At 46.9% G+C, this 26,964-nt stretch overlaps 1 protein-coding gene across 2 annotated transcripts in view; it reads left to right on the top strand.

The window, feature by feature from the left end:
• The window catches only part of SH3RF3 (SH3 domain containing ring finger 3), a 658,302-nt gene that overhangs the window by 539,688 nt on the left and 91,650 nt on the right, over positions 1 to 26,964 (top strand). For both annotated transcript variants that reach the window (XM_075336430.1, XM_075336429.1), the window contains one exon: positions 16,870 to 17,040. In XM_075336430.1, the coding sequence (XP_075192545.1) occupies positions 16,870 to 17,040 (171 nt within the window). The remainder of the gene's footprint in view (positions 1 to 16,869; positions 17,041 to 26,964) is intronic.

Here is a 26,964-nt window from a genome sequence, read left to right as displayed (position 1 = left end):
AGCGTAACTGCATGAATTACGCACACGTGCGCACATAGCCTTACATATACTAGATGATCAATATATAAGAGACCATATAATCTAGCTACATTAAATTGCTATTCTCATTTTTAGCGAGTTATCACTCTTTCCACAGGATAGATGATAACTTGCTATCGCTGGCATCTCAATGGTTGCAAAGTCTAAAGGCCTCTTTACACGCAACGACATCGCTAACGAGATATCGTTTGGGTCACGGAATTCGTGACGCACATCCGACGTCGTTGCATGTGACACCTACGAGCGACCGCTAACTATCAAAAAAACGGCAAAAATCGTTGATTGTTGACACGTCGTTCCTTTCCCAAATATCGTTGCTCATTTTGGACGCAGATTGTTCGTCGTTCCTGAGGTAGCACACATCCCTATGTGCGACACCCCAGGAACGACGAACAACAGCGTTCCTGCGTCCTCTGGCAACGAGATGGGAGTGACGTTAATGCGGCTGCTCTCTGCCCCTCCGCTTCTATTGGTTGCCCGCTGTGACGCCGCACGAACTTCACCTTAAAAAAGAGTTTGTTCGCCGGCCACAGCGACGTTGTTGGGAAGGTATGTGCGTGTGACGCTTACTAGCAATATTGTTCGCCACGGGCAGCGATTTGCCTGTGACGCGCGCATGACGCAGCGTGTAAAGCGACCTTTAGAGTCTCAACGACTAAAAAGTAATGGACACTGCTAACCCCACCAAGAGACAGCCAACACATTGACTACAGCAGGCAGACAATCCTACAGGACGATATTTGTGTCTCTCCTCCAGTCCACTGATTCATTCATTCTCCTTTGTGAAGCTGCATTTAGCAGTAGTAAGGGTTTTCAACTTGTTTTCTCCTTTTTTTCCTAGCGAACATATCTAAAAATTATGGAGAGACACATTTTTTTTATGGATACAGTTGAAAACTATAATACATCATTAAAATTTTTAGACAAAAAGAATGACAGCACTCCCTAACATGCAGTTTGAACAGGTGCATAACTGAACATGACATATAATGACTTAAAAAGACAGTTGCCCTCTGAAATGCTAAAGTATGCAAACCATGAATGTAAGAATATAGACATGCATTACAGCTACAGGAAAGCTAAGACAAAATTCAGATATTTAGCATACAAAAATGGCTGTTTCTATATCTGCCCAGTTGCCATGTCATAGCATATCTCATTTACTGGGTTCCTTCACAAAGATAAAGCCTCTCTTAGGATTTAAAAACCTCTATGTGTATAGGCAAGTAGAAACCGGCTAAGAGAATAAAATCACCTGTGGCTAATGGGGGAGGGGTTCACAGTCAGAAGGATATGACTCCATAATTTACACAAAAAGACTGACACCACTTGCTAACATGCAGTGTGAACAGGTATAAAATTGAACTGGAAATGCTAAAGCATGCAAACCATGAATGTAAGAATATAGACATGCATTACTGCTAAAGGAAATCTAAGAAAAAATTGAGATATTTAACATACAAAAATGGCCATTTCTATATCTGCCCAGTAGCCACATCATGGCATATCTTATTTATTGGGTTCCTACACTAAGATAAAGCCTCTCTCAGTTTAAAAACCTCCATTTGTATGGGCGAGTAGGAACTTGCTATGGAGAATAAAGTCACCCGCAGCTAATGGGGGAGGCGTGCACTGTCATAAGGCATGACCCCATGTAGGAACCCAGTAATGAGATATGCCGTGACATGGCTACTGGGCAGATATAGACATAGCCATTTTTGTATGTCATATATCTCAATTTTTCCTAGATTTCCTTGAGCAGTAATGGATATCTATATTCTTACATTCATGGGTTGCTTGTTTCAGCATTTCAGAGTGCAACCATCTGTTTTTGTCATTAAGATTTTTAGGTCACATCTTCTTCTACTTTAGTAATAGGTTGGAAAGATATTAGGCTTCTGATCTCATAGTAGTGATTACACTACTACAATATTCCGACATGCAAATGACATACTAAAGTGGAAAGGCAAATGTGGTTTGCGCTAGCATAGATCTGAAAGATTTCTGTTTCTTTAAACATAGTAAGGGGCACTTTGCACACTGCGACATCGCAGGTGCGATGTCGGTGGGGTCAAATTTAAAATGACGCACTTCCGGCATCGCATGCGACATCGCAGTGTGTAAAGGCTGGATGATGCGATTAACGAGCGCAAAAGCGTCGTAATCGTATCATCGGTACAGCGTCGGCGTAATCCATAATTACGCTGACGCAATGGTCCGATGTTGTTCCTCGCTCCTGCGGCAGCACACATCGCTGTGTGTGAAGTCGCAGGAGCGAGGAACGTCTCCTACCGGCCTCACAGCGGCTTCCGTAGGATATGCGGAAGGAAGGAGGTGGGCAGGATGTTTACATCCTGCTCATCTCCGCCCCTCCGCTCTGATTGGCCGCCTGCCGTGTGACGTCGCAGTGACGCCGCACGACCCGCCCCCTTAACAAGGAGGCGGGTCGCCGGCCACAGGGACGTCGCACGGCAGGTGAGTGTGTGTGTGAAGCTGGCGTAGCGATAACTTTCGCTACGCCAGCTATCAACACATATCGCTGCTGCGACGGGGGCGGGCACTATCGCACTCGGCATCGCAGCATCGGCCTGCGATGTCGTAGTGTGCAAAGCCCGCCTAAGTCTGTACTAAATTCTATGGTGACCATACCCCCTTTTTCATCTTTTGGCCAATTTTGTTGCATTCATTGATTTCCAACACTTTTACGGGTGTCTGGTGTACTCTTTCAGCCCCCAAGTAGCCAAATAGCACATCTAATTTGGGGCTTTTTTGGCAACTAAGAGCACTGACCCTTAAAGGTGGAAGCATTAGGATTCTGCACATCATCCTTTCTAATGATAATTACATACAATAATTTTTTCTGAATGCACAATTAAAGCAACCCAATGTATGATAAATAATGAGTGAATAAGGCCCAAGATGGTGACTAGAATTTGTCCACTTTGATACCCTGTAATCTGATTCTGTGAGAAGTAGGTTATCCAAAGGTGGTTATTTCCTTCGAATAAGACCAAAACATCATGACCCTGGAATTGCTGACTCCGGTCTTCCTCCCGTCTCCTTCCACCATTCCCATTCTTATCTAAAATGACTACGCAGACACCGAATATCATTGGATAATTCTGGCCATAGCAGCCATTTTATTAACATAAATACATAACCAATAAAATTGCAATATGGTAAGGTCCTTGAAGCTACAACCCTGGTGATCCCCATAAACCGAACCATCAAACCAACTTGCTCCCAGCCGTTACCCACACTGGCTCAGGCGCACCAAACTGTAAGGGTTAATCCTTCATTAACCCCAACACACCCACAGGGGCCCCGATATCCCCGTCGGGATTCCCCTCCAAATCACCAGGTGACCAGCAATTATGCCAATGAGGGGATCCACACCCGTATGGATTCCCCGAACAATTTTAAACCAACTTCAAGGACCCACCAATAACACGCCAATCAGCCACTACGACCCGATAAACCCCCCCCCCCCCCGTCTAACGTATGATACACACCCCAGACATACCATGAATATCAGGGAGGGCGGGCGGGACTCGTCCTTCAGCCAGGGGAGCGGGAAAGTGCCGCTCCTCCCCTTTGCCCCTCCAATCCTTTCAAAACGGGCTCGCTCCCCCTCCCCCACCCATGACACCCTGACCTCCCCACCAATCAGGGGTCATGCAGGCCTCCGCAAATGCCCCGGGGGGGGGAGGGGGGGCAATGCTCCGTCCTCTCTTGACCCTGGAATTGCTGACTCCGGTCTTCCTCCCGTCTCCTTCCACCATTCCCATTCTTATCTAAAATGACTACGCAGACACCGAATATCATTGGATAATTCTGGCCATAGCAGCCATTTTATTAACATAAATACATAACCAATAAAATTGCAATATGGTAAGGTCCTTGAAGCTACAACCCTGGTGATCCCCATAAACCGAACCATCAAACCAACTTGCTCCCAGCCGTTACCCACACTGGCTCAGGCGCACCAAACTGTAAGGGTTAATCCTTCATTAACCCCAACACACCCACAGGGGCCCCGATATCCCCGTCGGGATTCCCCTCCAAATCACCAGGTGACCAGCAATTATGCCAATGAGGGGATCCACACCCGTATGGATTCCCCGAACAATTTTAAACCAACTTCAAGGACCCACCAATAACACGCCACAACGAAGGCACCTTGATAACCTTCAAGTGCCTGAGACCCCCCTCAACCTCAGGGCCCTTTCAATACCTCCCTGTAAGCCGAGGGTCCACAAATCGATCCCTACCGCATTTAGGTGTACCCCGTCCGCCAACCAAAATTCCTCTTCCGTCCTTTCCAACTCCACATGCCGGATACAAACACCCCCATTCCGACTAACAAACTTTGAAATCGCCCTATTAACCTTCGCCCGCGCCTTGTTCAGCCTCTCAACAGACCGTGCTTTCCGCCAACTCCTTCTCGCCACCATCTCTGACCAAACTACCGTAATCCCTGGAAAAGACACCCAGAGCCGCAACAAGTCGTGCTTGATGTCTTTTATTAGGATTCTGAAAGGCCTCTCCCCTAGATCGTTCCCCCCAACGTGTAAGACCAACACGTCAGGAGGCCTGTCTAATCGGGCATATTTATGCACCTCTTGTAACACCCTGCTCCACCCTAACCCCCGAACCCCAAGCCATCGTACAAGAGCCACGTCCCTGGCGAACCCTAACTGTCTCCCGTTCCTTCTCGCATCCGCTCGCCGGGCTCCCCAATATACGTAGGAATGGCCCAAGATCCAGACCAGCGGGGGGGAGGGAAGGGGTGTTTCTGCAATACAAAAGCACAAACAAACAAACATGTTAGTGCCTGATACCTTCAAACGACAAAACCCACACCCCGGCCGCCCCCCCCCCCCCCCATTCACCGTAAGAGTCCCCACTCAGTTTCCGACCACCGCCTGGGGGCGGACGTATAACTTAAAACGCCCAGACTTCCACCTACCAATCTGTTTAACCGTGTCATCAGACAAACCGCGCCCGGATGCTTCTGTTGCCGCCCCTATGCGAAAAGAGTGCGATCCGAAAGACTTAGGATCTAACCCCAACGACTTCAAACATGCCCTGAAAACGCTCACAAACTGATATCGTGATAGGAAAGACCCGTCGTCATGACATAACAGCGGGCCATCCCCCCTTTTTCGAATCTGTTCAAAATTAATGAAACACCTCAACGGGCACATATCCGATCCCCTAACCGCTCCCAAACACACTCGCTTCCCTACCCCCCGTTGGTCAGTCTTAGATTTCCTTATCCAAAATTCAATTCCCCTGTCCACCGCCATAATGTCACCACGACTCAAACCCCCGGGGGACACCTTACTGGGAGATACCAATTCCCCAACCCGCAGGGCTCCGAAAAACGCCAAGGAAAACGCCAACCTAAACAAATGTTCCTCAAACGGAGATGTACATACCTCCCCCAACACCCCACCCAGCCGTTCCAATAATCCGAATGACACAGGTCGTCTACCATCCAATATCTTTCGTCCCCTTCGAAAACCCTTCAACGCCTGGACAACCAAAAAACACTTAGTTAAATCTCGTAACCCTCGTAACCGAAAACCAAATGCTAACCCTGCCATAAAACGATTTGCCTTCGCAACCGACCATCCTGCTACTGCCACCTCCCCCAACTTTTCCAGCAATATACCCAACTGATCCTCTTCAGAAAAATCTCCACCCTGCAACCATTGCTCCCACAGCCCCCATGCTGCCTGATATGCTGTCCACGTGTTACCCGACAAGGACGCCCGAATTAGTGGTCCCGCTGCCCGAAGACCACGGTCCAAAGGTGTGCCGGGCACTCCAACCCGTTGGACTCTGCCTCTGGTGCGCAAACCCGGAACCGATCCCACTGAAAACGAGAGAGGGAATCAGCTATTAGATTCTGAACACCTGGCACATGAGTCGCCGTAATACATGCGTTAATTTGCAAACAAACCAACACCAATTCACGTAACACCCGAACGACCGGAGGAGAGGACGCCGAAAACTGATTAATCGCCATCACCACCCCCATGTTGTCACAGTTAAAACGAATCTTTTTGTTTGCCAACTGGCTTCTCCAAAGATGAAGTGCCACCATTATTGGAAAAATTTCCAACAGCGCCACATTCTTTGTCAGGCCTTCAGCCGTCCAGTTGTCCGGCCACCGACCCACACACCACTGACCCTTGAAAAAAGCTCCGAAACCTGAACTGCCCGCCGCATCCGTAAACAACTCCAAGTCAAAATTGTCCACTGCATCCTCCATTATCAATGAACGACCGTTGTAGTGTTCCAAAAACTGCCCCCACACTGCTAGGTCCGCTTTGTGGTCTGCTGATAACCGAACGTAATGGTGCGGAGCAAGCACCCCCGCCGTTGCCCTGGCCAGTTGTCGCGAAAAAATCCGGCCCATTGGCATCACCCTACAAGCAAAGTTAAGCTTTCCCAGTAGGGACTGCACTTCCCTTAATTGCAGTTTCTTCACCCGCCTTGCCCTTGCCACCTCGTCCCTCATGGCCGCAACCTTGTCCTCAGGAAGCCGGACTTCCCAGGCCACTGAATCGATTACAATGCCCAGAAAACTTAAACTAGTAGTTGGTCCCACCGTTTTCTCCGGCGCCAGGGGGACCCCAAATCGATCCGCAACCCACTCCATAGTTGCCAAAATCCCGGCACACTGAGCCGACTCGGCAGGACCTACACACAAAAAATCATCGAGGTAATGCACCAATGCTGACAAGCCTGAAACGTCCCGAACAACCCACTCCAAAAAGCAACTAAACGTTTCGAAAAATGCGCAGGAGATTGAGCACCCCATGGGCAAACAGCGATCTACAAAATACGCTCCCTCCCAAAAGCAACCCAACAACCGGACACAATCTGCATGCACTGGCAACAGCCGAAAAGCTGACTCAATATCCGTCTTAGCCATAAGTGCTCCCCTTCCGCATTTTTTTACCCAACTTGTGGCCTCATCAAATGACGTATAAACCACCGAACACAGTTCAGCCGGTATCCCGTCGTTTACCGACCTACCTCTTGGGTAAGACAGATGGTGAATCAGCCGGAATTTCCCCGGCTCCTTTTTTGGCACCACCCCCAACGGCGAGACCACTAGATCAGGAAAAGGAGGGGCCTGGAACGGCCCCGCCATCCTCCCCAAAGCCACTTCCTTGCCTAATTTCTCGGCCACAACCCCCGAATGCTGATAAGCTGACAAAAGGTTCTTTGTCGCCGCCGGCACTGCAAAAGTGGGAGCCGGAATTCTGAAACCCTCCCCAAATCCCAACCGCAAAACCTCAGCTTTCTCTCTATCTGGGTACCTATTTAGGTACGGAAGCATCGCGGCTAACCTCACCGGCGTCAGACCCTTGGGTATGAGTGGTGCCGGGCTTGGATTTGCCTTTCTTAAAGCACTTTGCCGCTCCATGTGAGGTCCCATTACAATGGGTACAGAGGTGCTTAAAACGGCAGGTGGCCCCGAACTTGCATTGCCCCTCATTGAATTGCCAACACACGCCGGGCTTTTGCGAACCCCCCTGACCTGGCTGACTACCAGCACCCTGCGATCCGGACTGGCCGGCAGACCCGGCCCCGCCCTGAAAGGGCTGGCCATATCTCGACGGCGCCATAACCCGTAACCACAACCCGATGTCCTTTTGGTCCCATCTAATAGAAGGTCGAACGGCCTTCCGCTGACGAAACTGTTCATCATACCTAAGCCATGTCTGTCCCCCATACACCCTGTACGCCTCACCAATAGCGTCCATATAGCAAAACAAATGTGAACAGTTCTCCGGCGCCTTCTCGCCTATCACACTCGCCAAAATAGCAAAAGCCTGCAACCAATTAGTGAACGTCTGAGGGATCAAGCGCCACCGCCGCTTCTTCTCCTCCTCTTTCTTGCTCTCGTCCTTTTTACCTTTGTCTAAATTAAATTTTGCCAACGGCAGCAGGGAGAAGATCTCTACGTATTCATCCTTCCATATCTTCTCCTTCACCTCTGTCTTAAGATGGGAACCCAAGGGACCCTCAAAACAGACGAAAACCTCCCCCCGCGCCCGATCATCCAAATGAAGCCTGTCCTCCTTATTCTTTTCCGTCTGAACCGACACCGACACCGGGGAAGCAATACCCGCCACTGGCGTTCCACTAATGCCCAAGGGAGGCGGATTAATCCAAGCCCCCACTGGCCCTGCGTGTTCCCGTGCCCCCCCAATCCGCTCCAGCAACGTACGCACACAACCTATAAGCTCTACCACCTCCCCCCCACCTGACACCTCTCCTCCACCCCCCGTGGGTAACCCCTGCCGAAACCCTGGGTGACCTACATCCCCCCTTGCATTCTGTACCTGACAATACTGGGAAGACAAACAAGACATAGAACCATACTCACCGGGCTGCACGAGGGTAGCGGCCCCGTCAGCCGGACTACCAGACTCCTGTCGTCCCTCCGGCTGCTCAGTAGATTCCTGCCCCCGCGCCTCCGCTCCGCCGCCGTTAGCCCCTGCTGCCGCAGGGCCGGAAGATCCCTCCAGGAGCTGATCCTGCGGCTGCTGTCCGCCCCCCCAGCCGGCTGCCAGAGGGGGCTGTCTGCGGTCCTCTGGATCCTGCCGACGCCGCTCCCACAACCCACTCCACGGGGCCCCCCCGACATTCGGGGCCTCTGCAGATGAGGGCCCTGCACGCCAGGCCCGGTGCACTACCGATTCCAGCCGTCGCGATCCGCCCCCTCCGCTAGGGCCCGCCCCCTCATCCGACCTCCACCGCAGACAGGGCTCAGGGCGCTCGGCCGGCACATCACCAGAGCGCCCCGCCGCAGCTCCGACAGCCACCGTTGACATAGTGGGAGCAGGCCCCGCCCCCAACTCCAGGGAAGGCCTGCTCTCCACCGCTGGACCCGGCCGCATTCTTGAATTCCTCCCAGACCGGGGCCTGCTGGACTTTTTTGCACATGGCGCCCGGCCTGGAGGGTCCCCGGAGGGGCTTCTAATGCGTCGCCGGGCCCGGGGAGTCACCTCAGGTGATAACCGCTCCGGCGGTCTGGATCTCCGGAGGCGCCGCTCACGTGGGGGGGGAGCCCCCACCGCCTCCCGACTCCCTCCGATGAGTCCCTGCACCGACGCCTGCAGCCAGCCTGGAGGATGGTCGCCAGCCGCCACTCGCAGCCGCTCCAGGATGTTTTCAACGGACTCCATTGCCGCAGGTAATGTGGCTGCGACTCGTCCTTCAGCCAGGGGAGCGGGAAAGTGCCGCTCCTCCCCTTTGCCCCTCCAATCCTTTCAAAACGGGCTCGCTCCCCCTCCCCCACCCATGACACCCTGACCTCCCCACCAATCAGGGGTCATGCAGGCCTCCGCAAATGCCCCGGGGGGGGGAGGGGGGGCAATGCTCCGTCCTCTCTTACTTTATAATAGTAAACACATAATATGTTTGTTTTTCAGGTCCATTTGTAAGTGACCCAGAACAACAGTCTTTCAGGAAACTAATATTTTTTATATTTTGCTATTTTAATACAGCCTTTATGAGAAAAAAAAGAAATCTGATATATAAAGCTGAGTGAGTGTATATATGTATGTATGTATGTGTGTGTGTGTGTATGTATGTATGTATGTATGTATGTATGTATGTATGTGTGTATGTCCGCTAAAGGAATCCGAACTGTTGCATTTATAATCATGAAATTTTGCACAGACACCCCATGTGACTCATGGAACGTCATAGACTATGTTTTGATGGGAAATTTAACCCCGCGCTTTACAGTTACTCTCCAAAAAACCTGCCTTCATTAAAGTCAGTGGAGCTGCGAGCTACAGGCTATAAATAGGAGCTGTGATTGGTTGCTATAGGCAACGAAGGACATTATTAGTATAAGAAGCTTATGTGTGAGGTAATATGATGTTGGTGGGGAGACGGATAGAGAGAGACAGAAAGAGACAGACAGACATAGACACACACAGTAAGAGGCAGACAGGGAAAGAAACAGAGAGACAGAGTCAGACAGAAGGAGACAGAGGGAGAAACAGACAGTCAAAGAGACAGACAGAGGTAGACAGACACAAACAGACAGGGAAAGAGACAGGGAAAGAGACAGACAGACAGGGAGAGAGACAGACAGTCAAAGAAACAGAGGCACACAGACAGACAAAGAGACACGGAAAGAGACAGAGAGAGACAGACAGTCAAAGAGACAGAGGCAGCCAGACACAGAGAGACAGGGAAAGAGACAGGCAGGCAGGGAAAGAGACAGACAGAGAAAGAGACAGACAGGGAAAGAGGCAGACAGGGAAAGAGACAGAAACAGGGAAAGAGACAGAGACAGCGAAAGAGACAGAGAAAGACAGGGAAAGAGACAGGGAAAAAGACAGGGAAAGAGACAGGGAAAGAGAAAAAGAAAGGGAAAGAGACAGAGAGAGGGAAAGAGACAGAGAAAGACAGGGAAAGAGACAGGGAAAAAGACAGGGAAAGAGACAGACAGGGAAAGAGACAGAGACAGGGAAAGAGACAGAGAAAGACAGGAAAAGAGAAAGAGACAGGGAAAGAGACAGACAGGGAAAGAGACAGAGAAAGACAGGGAAATATACAAGGGAAAAAGACAGGAAAAGAGACGGAGACAGGGAAAGAGACGGAGACAGGGAAAGAGACAGACAGGGAAAGAGACAGAGACAAGGAAAGAGACAGGGAAAGAGACAGGGAAAGAGACAGGGAAAGAGACAAAGACAAGGAAAAAACAGAGAAAGAGATAGACAGACAGGGAGAAAGACAGACAGTCAAAGAGACAGAGGCACACAGACAGACAGAGAGACAGGAGAGAGACAGACAAAGAGACAGAGGCAGCCAGACACAGAGAGACAGAGAAAGAGACAGGCAGAGACAGACAGGGAAAGAGACACAGACAGGGAAAGAGACACAGACAGGGAAAGAGACACAGACAGGGAAAGAGACACAGACAGGGAAAGAGACACAGACAGGGAAAGAGACACAGACAGGGAAAGAGACAGAGACAGGGAAAGAGACAGAGACAGGGAAAGAGACAGAGACAGGGAAAGAGACAGAGACAAGGAAAGAGACAGAAACAAGGAAAAAGACAGGGAAAGAGACAGACGGGGAAAGAGACAGACGGGGAAAGAGACAGACGGGGAAAGAGACAGACGGGGAAAGAGACAGACGGGGAAAGAGACAGACGGGGAAATACACAGACGGGGAAAGAGACAGACGGGGAAAGAGACAGACGGGGAAAGAGACAGACGGGGAAAGAGACAGACGGGGAAAGCGACAGACGGGGAAAGCGACAGACGGGGAAAGAGACAGACCTGGAAAGAGACAGACCGGGAAAGAGACAGACGGGGAAAGAGACAGACAGACAGATACACAGAGATAGATTACACAGAAACATACATAGAGACAGACGGACAGAGACAAACAGACAAAGACTGGGAGAGAGAAAGAGAGACAGTTACTAACCCCGGTAACATCCAGGTACTAGCTAGTAAGTAAATAAATAAGTAATATTTGTTATCCAGCAGTATATATAGAAAGGATATTTGGATATAGGTTTGATGTTGCAGTTGAGACATTAGGGTTATAACAGTGAGAAATCACAATGCTTTCTTCTTTTATGTACTGGAACATGTGTGACTTGTTATCGGCATCCATTCACAAAGGGAGAGGTAAAGTGAAGGATTTCATTATACTATAGTCTAGGATAGTAACATAATTAAGATGGCAATATGAGATAGTAAAGAAAATGAATGGTATCTAATAAGACTGCTCATGTGTGAAAAATGTATGCAGGTGCTCACTTTGGAAAAGGAAACAGCAAAAAAGGACAGCGAGGCTGAGATATTCAATCAGCAGCATTTTCTTCTTTAATTCATTTAACCCTTATATAGCATTCATCATGTAATAATAGCGACAAAGAATATCTTGAGGCCATGGAACATTGAACTGCAGCCAGTCTGGTGATAAGTAAGTTTAAGGAATCCACCTGTTCTTCAACAGAGGCGCACATAAAGAAGTTTAAAGGGAACCTATTAGGTGCAATATACACCCGGAACCACGAGCAGTTTTGGGTGCATATTGCTAATACATGCCTAATCGTCCCTGTATCTAGTACCAAACATAATGAGATCTTTAGATGTGCTAACATGCTATTCAATGCCCATTACCCAGCGTCATCATTGGCAGTGATGCATGCACCTGTGTCTGTTGCAACGCCTTAGAACACCAGGCTTAGTGTCAGTGCACATGGATCATGTACACCCAGCTTCATAGTGCGCGTGACCAGAAGTGCGATGACTTCTGATCATGCGCACTGCCCGGCGTTCTGATGCGGTGACATCGGACACAGGTACACTAGGCATAAGCAGTGATGCTAGTCAGTGGGCATTGAATAGCATGTTAACAGGCCTCTTTGGGTGTACTAACACGCTAAGAGGACGAAATGAGCACAGGAACTAACGCCCTTGGAACTAGTCCCTGTGCTCATTAGCATATCATAAAGGATCTTTAGAAATACTTTTTTTAAGATCTCTTTATCTATGTTACTATATGCTGGGACAGTTAGGTAGGGATTAGAGATTATCGTAAATAAGCTGTCCTAGGATCACTCACTTCCTGATAATCGTGCAGTCTAACAGGCTTCTGATCACCATATGAACAAGCAAAATGCTTATTCATGGGTTAAAATGACCTTTGTGTTGCACAATAAAACATTATTCTCTGCAGTGAGTCATTGCTAGAGATGAGCAAACACGAACACTAAAGAATGTTACAAAAAAATCAGTTCTGGTGCTTTACGTATGCAAACCACTCGATCAAGCATCACTGTGCTCAGGTGTATTCGGTGTTCAGCCTAGTGCGAGCTGCTTGCAGTCTCTGAATGTCTCGAACTGGGGGTAAAATCAGCATTTTTAAATGTAGTGTACACAAAATAAAACCGAAAAAACCCGCCTTACCTCCACCGGAAATGCTCTGTTTATGGCTGGCTGCTTGTTCACAGAGAGACCAACTGCCTAATCAGTGACTTCCAATGGGGTTCAGGTCAAGTCCGGGTCCTAAACTGAACTTTATCTGACAACCAGCTGAACTCGCTGACCATGAACTTCAATGGTTCTGTTCATCTCTAATCATTCCATGTAAACAGGACTCGCACTGCTGAGACCAATGGTAGTCTATGTGCACTAAGTAATCTATTACAGATCATTGAGTGCCACTTACACGACCACCAACCAGAAAGTTTTCTCTGTGTAAGTGGAACCTTAGATTGCATAGTGCATATTTACACAGAACAATGTTCAATTTCAAGTCCTGCATCAGAGAAAACCGGATTCACATTCATACTGAATAATGACCCATTAAACTCAATGAGCCAATTCACATGTGCCATTCTTTTTCATGGGCCTATAAAAAAAATCAATAGCAATCGGGATACACTGTAACGTTATCCATGTATGATGGATATAAATTGTACAAAAAGCACCACTGTGAATATTAAAATGTAACTTTTAATACAATGCATTAAAAAGATTATTCTTATAAAACATTTGAATATTGATCCCCAACCATAGGTTAAAAAGAAAGGATCACAAGCGTCAACTGATGAAAAAGTGATCAAATAACTTCCCAACACTTCTCAGGCAGTATGCAAATTATTCATCCACTCAAACAGAAGAATGGTGGAAAGAATACAGAGACCCGCTCTTATTTCTCAGGAGTGTGAGACCAATGTTGAAGATCCAACACAACTAGACAGTGGTCCAAGTGGCTTCATGCAATCCCCAACACTCCATAAACAACTCGAGACAAACATAGAATGGTCTCACCCATGTTTCTAAGTCTGTCAGGTGAAAGTAAGTCCTGTACCAACCAGTCTTGAAGGCTTTATTGGAGAATGAGTTACTGTCCCTGCATGGGATTAATCTGGCCCTTCAAATCTAAAAACTCCTGCCCTTACAAGGGCAGTCCACAACTGGCTCCTATAATTTCATATTATGCCCCATCTTATCCTCATTGAATCAAATGTGCCATTGTCAATGAGTAGGGATGAGTGAACTCGAACGGTAAGCATATTTTAGAATTTGGTAATTATTATAAACATTTAATAAAAACATGAATAGTTTGCCAAACCTTTGACTGATTTAACCAAGAAGGTTGCTGAAATCTATGGCAATTCATGCCTTCACTTAGATAAAGAAACACTTCTCTACCGATCCTGCATTGGTAAAGACTGATCTAGATTATCATTTTGGGGAAGTCGATGCCTCAGAGGTTGGAGTATGAGTAGTTTTAAGAGAAGACTTAAAGAAGTGGTTCTCTACTCAGTATAGTGGCCACACATCGATGTAGACCTCATAAAGAAGGCTTTTTTTAAAACACCTTATTTAGTCAATTGCGCTATTGCTGTCTGCTCATCACTATTCTGTGACCCCTGGCCTCCTTGACCTCTGAGATCTGAAGATGTCACATCAACTTCCAGTTGACCCGACATCACCAAAGTGGGCCCCAGTATCTGTGAGTGACTGGGGTGTGGGCGGAGTTTCACGCTCATCACAGCCCAGCATCGCTCCTGCTTGCGGCGCTCTGCAGCGCAGAGAGTGCACAAGATGCTCGGCTGTGACAAGCGGTGAAACGCCACCCATAGCCTAGTCACTCAGGGAGAGTGAGGCTGGCCTTGGTGATGTCGAATCAACTGGAAGTTGATGTGACATCACCAAATCTCAGAGGTCATGGAGCCCGGGAATCATGTGATGGGGATGAGTGGACCGCAATAGCGCCACCCTGAGGCACAATTGACTAAACAAGGTATTTGAAAAAAAGCCTTCTTTATGAGGTTTACATCAATGTGTGGGCATTATGTTGAGTAGTGAACCACCTCTTTAATAACTGTCTACAAATATCTGAAGGGATGTTACAGTGTAGAGCAATCATCCTTATTCTCATTTGCACATGGAAACACGAGAAGCAATGGAATGAAACTGAAAGGAAGAAGATACAGATTAGATATTAGAAATAACTTTTTAACAGTGAGGAAGATCAATGAGTGAAACAGGTTGCCAAAGAGAGGTGGCGAGTTCTCTTTCAATGGATGTCCTCACACAGAGGTTGGACTGACAACTGTCGGAGACGGTTTAGTGAATCCTGCTTTGAGCAGGGGGTTGGACACGATGGCCCTGGAGGTCCCTTCTAACTCTAACATTATACCATTCGATGATTATTCTGTTAGCTCTGAAGCATGTGAAACCTCTAAAGCGTCTGTGGTTGGGTTTGGAAGGACTGTGCATACAACGTTTGTGTATTTGCCTTATTCTATGTATCTACAGTTAATCAGTTATAAAGCAGATGAGAGTGTATAGTCAAGTAGTGAAGGTGATGTTATATGATAGAATGAAAACTGAGCTATTTTGGTAAATTACAACAACATACTGTGACAATGTGGGCCCCGAGGGTATGGGGGACCACGCGTCAGGTAGCGGGATTGAGTCACACAGGAGCACTTTATCACTTCAAATATCTATGCGGTTTTTTTAAGTGTCATAAACCGCTGTTACATTTCATTAAAACATATTCGCAAGGCTTCATACACAGTGTCCCTGTGCCGGCATCACAGCCTTTACTCACTGACCTCTCAGCTGTATCCGGGCGAAGACATATATGGCGGTCTCCACTTGCTGACACCCAGTCAGCTCACAACCCCCTTCTCCTGGAGATACCTATTCAGGAGTGTCAGTACACTCCTCACATGGACTCACCATGTACTCCACCAGGTCCATTTCCTTACAGGACCCTGGTAGACTGCTCATGTGATCACAACCAGACACATGATATCCCCTCAGACACACCCCTGGGTGGAAAGTATGTGGATGGTCAGTCCCGCCCATCACTTCTCACCATACCATGAATCTAGCTCTTAAACCTGTTACCAACAGACGTGCGGAACTACAAGTCCCAGCGAACCCTCGAGGTTCATGGCAGAGGTTCTCTGCGACACATACCGGCCATTTCTGATATTACCGAGGGCCATCTCAAATACAAACAGAAAAAACAAACATTGCTTTATTCATTGCAAGCTAAATATAGCCCAAAGCCCAATCTAATCCCTCTGTAAAGCTAGTTGTGTCAGCATCGAACAGAGAAATTCTAAAAGAAAGTATGCTGCAGAAGAACTGAAAAACAATGTGTTTTTTTTTGCTAAATTAATCCCAAAAATAAAACCAAATCTACAGAGAACATCTTAAAAATGCAAAGTTTATTTCCAGAACGTTATCCAAATAAGAACTCATGGCTTGACTTGACAAAACATAATCACTTACAGTCCTCATGCTACCCAAGAGAACAGCATTATAAGAATGATTGGCACACATTATAGAGAGGAAGCAATACGGTAAATAGAGGAACACCGGCCACACGGTTATGCACAGTGGCCAGTGTCATAATAGGTGCACAGTGCTGGACCTGACCATAACTGATTAACTCTCATGACACTTTTAATTCACTTTTGAATGTTACCACCTATGTATTTTACATAAGCTATAAATTAGCATTTGAATTTAGTTTTTTAACAGATCTAACTAAAAAAGTACAATAATTTTTTTACAGGATAGAATAAGAGCTACATTAATTTGTTAGCCAAATACAACAGAAACTTGACAGATTGAATGATAACTGCTGCCAACCGTTAACTACTATTTTCCACTGGCGAAAAATCTGAAATATTGTGCATTGAACAGTATGAATGAAAATGCATATGTATTGCCTAATGCATTCACTTTATTGTGAACTCGGAAATTGCATTACAATAGTATTTTCTTTCTGCAGGTATTTAGCCCTGTATGCCTACAAGCCACAAAAGAACGATGAGCTCGAACTCCGGAAAGGGGAGATGTACAGAGTCACAGAAAAATGTCAAGATGGTTGGTTTAAAGGCACGTCGCTCCGCACTGGGGCATCAGGAGTTTTCCCTGGCAATTATGTTACTCCAGTTTCCAGGTGACTGGCTTTACACTAGTCCCATTGATAAATAAAGTAGCTGACAGTGCTTGTACATATTGTAACTGTCCTATGTGTCTCAAGGGTAACAGACTACAAGTCCATTACTTCTTATTAAAGGGGTTGTCCACTACTAGGACAACCCCTTCTGATTTCACTTGTTTCCCCTAGGTAAAATAAAAGACCCTCCCGATCTGGTGCCATTACAGCACTGTTAGTAATCGCGGTTTGGAGCTGACGTGACATTGTGACAGCACACGAGCCCAGCATCCAATCACAACCACCTTCAGACAAAATGAGTTAAGCAACAGGAAGTGACACTGCGGCTGCCAGTCACTTCCTCTTGATTGCTCATGTCGTTCGAAGGTGTGGCGAGAGAGGTCGGTTGTGATTGGATGTGGGGCTCATGTGACCTCACAGATTCACGTGAGACCTGATCCGCGATTATCAACATCGCTGGGGAAGCAAGGGGAATCAGAAGGGGTTGTCCTAGTAGTCAACAACCCCTTTAACCGAAAGAGAATATCAAAAAGTAGATGTAAACAGAGATGAAATTTCAGAATATGCAGAGTTTGATTGGGGTCTACATACATAAAACTTAAAATCAGGACTGTATGTGAATGTGACCAATTATTTATTTTACAATTATTTCTTTATTTTATAATGATTATTTTCCTCTGTATCCTTTTTAAAAAGATTAGAAAACCCCTTAGTTTATTTTTTTTATCTCAAATATATTGGAGTATTAAAAACCATTTTGAGAGTAACCATAGTGTTAATCCTTATTTCATAAATCAATAGTACACATGAAAACAACAAACTTTGTAATATATCTGATCAGAAAGAAATCTGCTTCTTTCGCTTCATAGATTGTTCTGTTCCTTTCAATTCATTGGTAAAATCTGTGTTCAGTGAAGACAAGTGCTCACATTACTCAGATAGGATGTTACAGTTGGTGCTTTAAAAATTCTATGTATATCAAAATGTGATGTGATTTGCGGACAGGAATCACACCTTCTCCAAAATTACACGTATCGGCTGAATAATCCTAAATTCCAATTTATTATGCATGCATGTGGTAAAAAAAAAAAGGCAGGTGTATTTATTAGTGTAAAAAATACTGTCTTTTTCACTATGCTAGCCCAGCACTCAGACCCTGATGGCAGGTATGCTATTCTAAATTGCTCCATAAATGGGTTCAGGTATACTATTGCATCTGTATATGCCCCCAATACAGATCCAGATCTGTTTCTTGCGCAAATTTCTGACTAAACTCTCAGCACGGGAGGTAAGCAAATAATTTGCGGAGATTACAATATGTTAATGTCAAGCTCCTTGGACAGTTCGAATGCTGCTGTACAGAGGAAGGAGATGACAGTAGTGGTCTCAGAATGGCACCTTCATGATATATGGAGATACCATCATGCAAATGAAAGAGACTACACATACTTCTCGCCTCGGTTCCTCTCCTACAGCCGATTGGACTATTTTCTGGTAGATAGTACACTTATTACAGAGTGTTCGGATTCTAAAACAGGAATAATATCATGGTCGGATCATGCCCCCATTTATTTGACTATTCGAGAGCAAGATCGCTCGCCTATATTTGACCGGTGGCGAATGAATGATTCCCTTCTAGCTTCCAAACAAGTAGCTGAGGAACTAGCATCTGACCTCAACGAATTTTTCAGATTTAATGATAATAACGAAGTAAAAGAGGAGTCATTGTGGTCCTCTCACAAAGCTTATATTAGGGGGTCATTCATAAAAATCACCACTAGGGAGAAAAAAAAGAGACGTCAGGCAGCTTCCAAAGCTATCCTAAACCATATCAATTCCCTTGACTCTCTTAATAAATCATCCCCAAGTTTACTCTGTTTCGAACGATCTCAGGAAACTGAGATTACAGCTCCGCCAATTGCTCTAGGTGGACTATGAGAGCTTTTAAGTTAAAATTTTATGCCATGGGTGACAGGGCAGGAGCCTTATTAGCTAGGAGAGTCAAAAAAAGAGAAGTACAAAACAAAATAGAGTTCCTTATATCAGGACCTCATTCAAAAATTCGCAACCCAACAGAAATCGCCAATGCATTTGCTGACTTTTACCAATCACTATACAACCTTAAAGATGACCCCACCGCCCCCAAAGCCCTCCCAAGACACAATTAGTTCCTTTTTAAATAGCATTAACCTCCCCCGGTTACCAACAGATCAGCTAAAATTGCTCAATTTGCCCTTCTCTTTACAAGAAGTCTGTCAGGCAATTAATTCGGCAAAAAAAACCTCAGCTCCGGGCCCAGATGGGCTCACTAATACATATTATAAACATTTCACTAACATTTTGTCCCCATTTATCCTGAGAATCTTCTCCTCTTGGCAAGAATCAGCAGCTATCTCGCCAAGTAATCTTGAGGCCATAATAACTACTTTACCTAAACTGCGAAAACCCCCAGTAACCCCCAGAAACTTTAGGCCCATATCTCTTTTGAATTACGATTTAAAATTGTATGCAGAAATTATTTCGGCCTGGATTCATAAAATTCTCCCAAAACTAATTGCTCCAGATCAAGTGGGGTTTGTGGCGGGCAGACAGGCGAAGGATGGAACAAGAAGGATGCTGTACCTAATCGCGCTAGTTGCGAAAAGGAAAACCCCCAGTGTGCTCCTGTCCTTAGATGCAGAAAAAGCGTTCGACAGAGTACACTGGGGTTACCTGAAATTGGTACTAGATAAGTTTGAATTTGAAGGCCCTATTTTATCTGCTATAATAGCGCTTTATTCTAGTCCCAATGCTAAGGTATTGGCGTCCGGGTTTATGTCACGGAGCTTTGAAATCACTAATGGGGCACGTCAAGGATGCCCCCTCTCCCCTATCATTTATGCACTCACCATTGAACCCTTGGGCCAGGCCATCCGTGAGTGTCCGCAGATTTCGGGAGTGAAAGCGGGCAAAATGGATCATGTGATCAGCTTATATGCAGATGATGTCATCCTATCGTGTATACCAATCTGGTGGTGTCCCTGAAGCATATAATGGAGATTTTGACCTCTTTTTCACAAATCTCGTACTACAAACTAAACGTTAATAAATCCCTAATTTTTCCGCTTTTCCTGCCTCCTGCTACCAAAACTGCCTTATCTCACTTATACCTCTTTAAATGGGAAGAGGATGGCATCCCCTACTTCGGTATTATACTGGCCCCACTTAAGACCATGATTCAAAAAAATATGATAGCTCTACATAATTCACTGAAAAATGAACTTGCCCGCCTCACTCTGCTTCCTCTGTCCTGGATGGCAAGAATGTAGACTTTCAAAATGATATGTCTCCCAAAAATCATCCACCTCCTGAGATGCCTCCCCTTGGCAATCCCACACCGCTATCTATCTAAAATCCATTCACTAATGGGAAAATTCATTTGGGATGGGAAAAAAACAAGAATAGCCCTGCGCTGTATGCATGCCCCGTTGAATGGCGGAGGCATGGGTATCCCAAATATTCTAACCTATCATAGAGCCGCCATTTTGGAGGCGGCCCGTGACTGGTGGAAAAACGAACTGGACCAGAGATGGTTGCGGATCGATAATTCCTCAATCAATTGTCACACCCCTAAACAGTTCATTGAATCGTTAATTCTAGCCCCCTCTTCCTATGGCGATCTTCTTCCCACAACAGTAACACTGAAGAAAAATTGGAGCAAGTGGAGTGGAACAATGTCACAAGCTTTAAGACCTAATATTCCTCTGAGAGCGCTTGAATCCGTCATCCCAAATTTAAACCTTACCTCATGGGTAAAAAAAGAGCCTGTGGTGTTAGCGGACCTATATAAAGATGGAGTTTTACTTCCTTACTCAAAGATGTGTGAGAAATTCAATCTTCCCCAGCACAGCTTGTTCCAATTTTTTCAGTTACGCCACTTTCTCATAAAAGCTCCCATTTTTTCCAACCCTCTAGCAGCTGACCCCAGCTCAATTAAAAACGTCTTTCAAAATAGTAAAATTAAGGGCCTCTCATACGTCTATAAATTACTAAATGGCCCGCTAGATGATAAACAACTCCCCTACATGCTTAAATGGGAGAAGGATCTTTCCTCCCCACTCCCAACTCAGGCCTGGCACTCTGCCTCAAAGTGGATCCAAAAATTTTCCTCATGCCTTAACCATATTGAACAACTAAAAAAAATCCACCTGAGATGGTATAATTTCCCCACCAAATTAGCAACCTTTTCTCCAAATATGTCCCCACTGTGCTGGAGGGGCTGCAACCACAGAGGTACTTTAAGTCATATCTGGTGGTTCTGCCCGAGGACCTTTGAATTTTGGAATTTAGTGTTTGAAATGATCCGGGAGGTCACTGGTCTCCGGATCTTCCCGTCCCCAGCCCTCGCCGTTCTACATATGGGTGTTGACACAATCCCTGACCCCTTTAAAACCATTATCTCCCATTTCCTTATTGCAGGTAGGCATTGTATAGCTTACAGGTGGAAGTCCCCGCTGTCCCCAACTAGGACAGAGCTAACAGACAGGCTGAATCTACAGTGGGTATATAAAATGAGTTAAGCTTCTAGTCTGGAAAAGAAAGAGGCAGTGCTGGCACAATGGGCTCCCTGGGCGACTTCTCCATATGCCGCGGCTCTCCCGCAACCTTCAAACCCCCCACAGCCGCCAGGCTCCTCTGAACCTTGAAGTAACTTAGAGCTGGCCCTTTGAGACAGATAACCCCAGGGAAATTGCTATACTCCCCTTATGTTTTTCCTTAGTTTTTCCCAGTTCGTACTGTAGGGGTATTTAATATCCCACAATGATATGATGATCTACCCTATACAGTATGTACTCTGTTTTTGTATTGTTACCTGTATGTGGTTTGACATTGTCAAATTTCTTTGTTATATGCTGGAAATGTAAGAAATCCTTTATGATTAAAAAAAAAAAATCTTAAGGCCACATGAACACGTTACGTACTTGGTGAGTTTTTTATCTTCATATTTGTAGCCAAAACCAGGAGTGGGTGATAAATACAGAAGTGGTGACGTGTTTCTATTATACTTTTCTTGTCATTGTACCTCTCCTGGTTTTAGCTACAAATACTGAGGTAAAAAAACCTCACCAAATACTCAACGTGTGAACGTGGCCTAAACAAACTAGCTGATTACAGAGTCTTGTAAGCAATGTTCAAGGGGAAAGAAGTTAAACTAGCTCTCTCCCAGAAGAAAGAAACTAGTGGGTTTGTGTGTGTGTGTGTGTGTGTGTGTGTGTATGTCCACTAAAGGAATCCGCACCGTCACATTTACAAACACAAAATTTTGCACAGACGCCTCATGTGACTCAGGGAACATCATAGACTATTGTTTTGACAAGAAAATTTAACCTCACGCTTTACAGTTACTTTTCAAAAAACCTGCTTCCATTAAAATCAATGGAGCTGGAAGCTACAGGTTATTAATAGGAGCTGTGATTGGTTGCTATAGGCAGCGAAGGATATTCTTGGTATAAGAAGCTTATGTGTGAGGTAATATGATATCGGTGGAGAGCCTGAGAGAGAGAGAAAGAGGCAGACAGGGAAAGAGACAGACAGACAGAAAGAGGCAGACAGACGGAAAGAGGCAGACAGACGGAAAGAGGCAAAGAGACAAACACAGACAGACACAGGGAAAGAAACAGACAGGGACAAACAGGAAAAGAGACAGACAGACAGAGACAGACAGTGACAGACAGAGGCTGGGAGAGAGGGACAGTGGGAGAGAGATAGAGAGACAGTTACTAACCCAGGCAACACTGGATACTACAGCTAGTGTGTGTTAATAACTGCTGTTAACAAAATAGAATGTATTAACAAAAATGTATTCTGCACACAAAAACCACAAAACAAATAGACACAAAGAGATAGACACAGACAAAGATACAGACAGACAGGGAAAGTGACAGACAGGGAAAGTGACAGACAGGGAAAGTGACAGACAGGGAAAGTGACAGACAGGGAAAGTGACAGACAGGGAAAGTGACAGACAGGGAAAGTGACAGACAGGGAAAGTAACAGACAGGGAAAGTGACAGACAGGGAAAGTGACAGAGATAGACAGGGAAAGAGATAGATAGACAGGGAAAGAGATAGATAGACAAAGAGATAGAGAGAGAGACAGAGAGATATATACAGAGAGGGAGACATACAGAGAATGGGAGAGAAACAGAGAGACAGTTAATATCCCGGGCAGCGCTGGGTGCTATGTTGTGAGGCGAAATTTTAACCCCGCGTGTTCCAATTTACCAATCAATTTTGCCCCTATCTACATAATGGGGAAAAAGTGAAACGAAAAGTGTTGGGGGCAAATTGACAGCTGCCAGATGTGAACAAGGGGGACTTAAAGAATGAGAGCGATGGCGCCAAAGAGTATATACCGTACAGTTGCTAAGGTGGGGCCCTGATATGGGATACTCACCACACTCGGGGATATGAACACACACACAAAATGCGCCACACACTACCACGTGCTTGAACACATATACCACCCTAAGCACACATCTCGCCACACATACACCAACCTCGCCACATAATCGCCCTAAACACACACAAGTCTGGTATTATCCTTCAAAAATAAAAATCTGATTAATAAGCAGCCAAACTTCAAGAACAACAAATGTACCACATAGGAAATACGGCAGCTGTCAGTCACATGACCTGTCTATATGTGTATGTGTGAGCTAATATATACTGTCAGAGGGAGGGCTTTCTGTTGCCTTGAGATTTATCAGGCTGCCAATAGCAACCAATCACAGCTTAGCTTCTATTTTGCTACAGTTAATTAATCTGAGCTCTGATTGGTTAATATAGGCAACAATTTAATAATTACATTTCTATCTATTTGTTTTGTGGTTTTTGTGTGCAGAATACATTTTTGTTAATACATTCTATTTTGTTAACAGCAGTTATTAACCCGGGCGAAGCCGGGTAGTACACCTAAGATATATATATATATATATATATATATAAATATATATATATATATATATATATATATATATACACACACACATATACATATATACACAAACACACTGCCAAAATTGTTAGCACCCTTGCAGTTGTTCCAGATGAAGAATTTCACTCAAAAAATTACATTACAGACATCATTAGGGGGGCGCACAGACATCACTAGGTGGGGCGCACAGACATCACTAGGGAAGCACGGACAGCAGTGGGTGGCACGGACAGCAATTGCGGACACAGACATCACTAGGGGGGCAAACATCACTGGCGGTGATACACAGCATTAGAGGGAACACAACGCTGGGGGGGGATTAACCTTACTGGAAGGTGCTGCACACAGCACTGGAGGGGGTTGCACACAGCACTGGAGGGAGCTGCACACAGCACTGGAGGGGGCTGCACACAGCGCTGTCACTGTGGGGGGGCTACACACAGCACTGTGGGGGGGGCTGCACACAGCACTGTGGGGGGGCTGCACACAGCACTGTGGGGGGGGAAAGCACACAGCACTGTGGGGGGGCTGCACACAGCACTGCAGGGGGGCTGCACACAGCACTGTAGGGGTCTGCACACAGCGCTGGAGGGGGCTACACACAGCGCTGGAGGGGGCTGCACACAGCGCTGTAGGGGGCTGCACACAGCGCTGGAGGGGGCTGCACACAGCACTGGAGGGGGCTGCACACAGCGCTGGAGGGGGCTGCACACAGCACTGGAGGGGGTTGCACACAGTGCTGTCACTGTGAGGGGGGCTACACACAGCACTGTGGGGGGGGGATGCACACAGCACTGTGGGGGGGCTGCGCACAGCACTGTGGGGGGGATGCACACAGCACTGCGGGGGGGCTGCACACAGCACTGCGGGGGGGCTGCACACAGCACTGTAGGGGGGCTGCACACAGCACTGTAGAGGGGCTGCACACAGCACTGTGGGGGGGGCTGCACACAGCACTGGAGGGGGCTGCACACAGCACTGTGGGGGGGCTGCAGACAGCACTGTGGAAGACTAGACAGCAGTGGGGAGCGGGCAGACAACACCGTAGGGCGGTCCACGCATGCAGCAGGTCCTGACCACATTTGTAAAATGTATGGACCCGAGCACTGCGGCCCCTGGGAATCAGCCCGGGAGCCGCAGAAAACTTCATTGCACGCCCGCGGTTCCAACCCCTGAGCTCAAGCAAGGCAGGGGCGCCCCCCACCACCCACGGCGATGTTCAGCTCACCGAGCACCTACCTTTCCCCGCAGGATGCCGCTTCCTCGTCACCTCTGCATTGCCCGCAGCAGCACTGTGATTAGACGCAGAGTGATGACCTCATCACAGTGCTGTGTGATGACGCGCCGCCTCCCTGCTCTGCTCTGCTCCACTGCCTCACTTCCGGCCACATGGCTAATTTGCATGCGATGCCCTAGAAGGGCTTCACCTGCAATTTACCTGTGTGTCTGTGTGCAGTGGCTGAAACGACACCGCCGGGCCCCTCTCCTGCGGCTGTGACTCTGGCCCGGTGAAGAGGGGATGCCTGGCGTGCCCGGGACTTAACAAAGCTAAGAAATTACCCCGGGCCTGTCCGGGCCCCCTCTCTTCACCGGACCCCCTACACCAGGCACAGTAGTAATGCCCTGATGGCGGCCCTGGCTGTGTACCCTTTTTGGCTGATAATGAAGGAAAATTAATCTGGTTTACTGATAAAATGTCTCCTGGCTCCCCTGTCTCCTTCCACCACATTAACACCATGGGGAAAAAAGACTGAAAATCCTTACAGAGAGGGGACAGTAACCGACAGCGTTAACCCCCGCATATCCCCAGCCATGTGATTTTCACTGTCACCGGGGCGCCAGGTGTCGGACATGGCTACCCTCACTTGTGACACATGCTAGAGAATCTGAACCATGATAGATGTAATGGGTACACTGCACTTTGTGTGTCACACTAGCCTTTAGATATCAAAACACAGTCATATGCCCCCTTCACACGTCCGTGATACACGTGCGTGTTTGGTCCGTTTCCGTATATACTGGAGACACGGCCAAACGTGCACCAATGTTATTTAATGTTTGAGGACACGTGCGTTTTTCATTAAGGTCCGTAGGTCCGTGTGCGTGCTACGTTTGTGTCTCCGTTTTGCACGGAAGCATGTCCGTTTTCAGCACGCAACACGCAGCACAGACCCAATGAAAGTCAATGGGTCAGTGTGCACGTCCGAGTGACACGGACGCATCTTTGTTTGCTCCCTTTACGTTTTGTGCTTATTTCATGTGATGTCGGTCTTTTTTCTTTTTCTGTTTCGTTCTCTCCCTCAGTCCGTCGGTCGGTCGGTCTCTCTCTATGTCTGTCGGTCGGTCTCTCTGTCTTATCTGTCCCTCTCACTGTCTGTCGGTCAGTTCCCCCCCCTCTCTCATACTTACCGTTCCCCGATCTCCGGCGCGGTGCTGCACTGCTGTTATAAAAGCTCCGGCGGCTTTTCCTCTTTTGAAAAAGCTGGCCGCTCATTAATCAATCTTGTATTCCCTGCTTTCCACGCCCACCGGCAAATATGATTGGTTGCAGTGAGACACGCCCACACACTGAGTGACAGCTGTGTAACTGCAACCAATCACAGCCGCCGGTGGGCGTGTCACTATGGAGCAGAGAAATAAATAAATAATTAATTAAAAAAAAACGGCGTGTGGGCCCCCGAATTTTAATACCAGCCAGATAAAGCAATACGGCTGCAGGCTGGTATTCTCAGGATAGAGAGCCCCACGTTATGGGGAGCCCCCCAGCCAAACAATATCAGCCAGCAGACGCCCAGAATTGCCGCATACATTAGATGCGACAGTTCTGGGACTCTACCCGGCTCTTCCCGATTTGCCCTGGTGCGTTGGCAAATCGGGGTAATAAAGAGTTAATGGCAGCCCATAGCTGCCACTAAATCCTAGATTAATCATGTCAGACGTCTCCCCGAG

The sequence above is a fragment of the Anomaloglossus baeobatrachus genome, chromosome 2, assembly GCF_048569485.1.
Source record: "Anomaloglossus baeobatrachus isolate aAnoBae1 chromosome 2, aAnoBae1.hap1, whole genome shotgun sequence".
Lineage (NCBI taxonomy): Eukaryota > Metazoa > Chordata > Amphibia > Anura > Aromobatidae > Anomaloglossus > Anomaloglossus baeobatrachus.
Note: the sequence above shows the minus strand (reverse complement) of the source record. Positions and strands in the feature narration are given on the sequence as shown.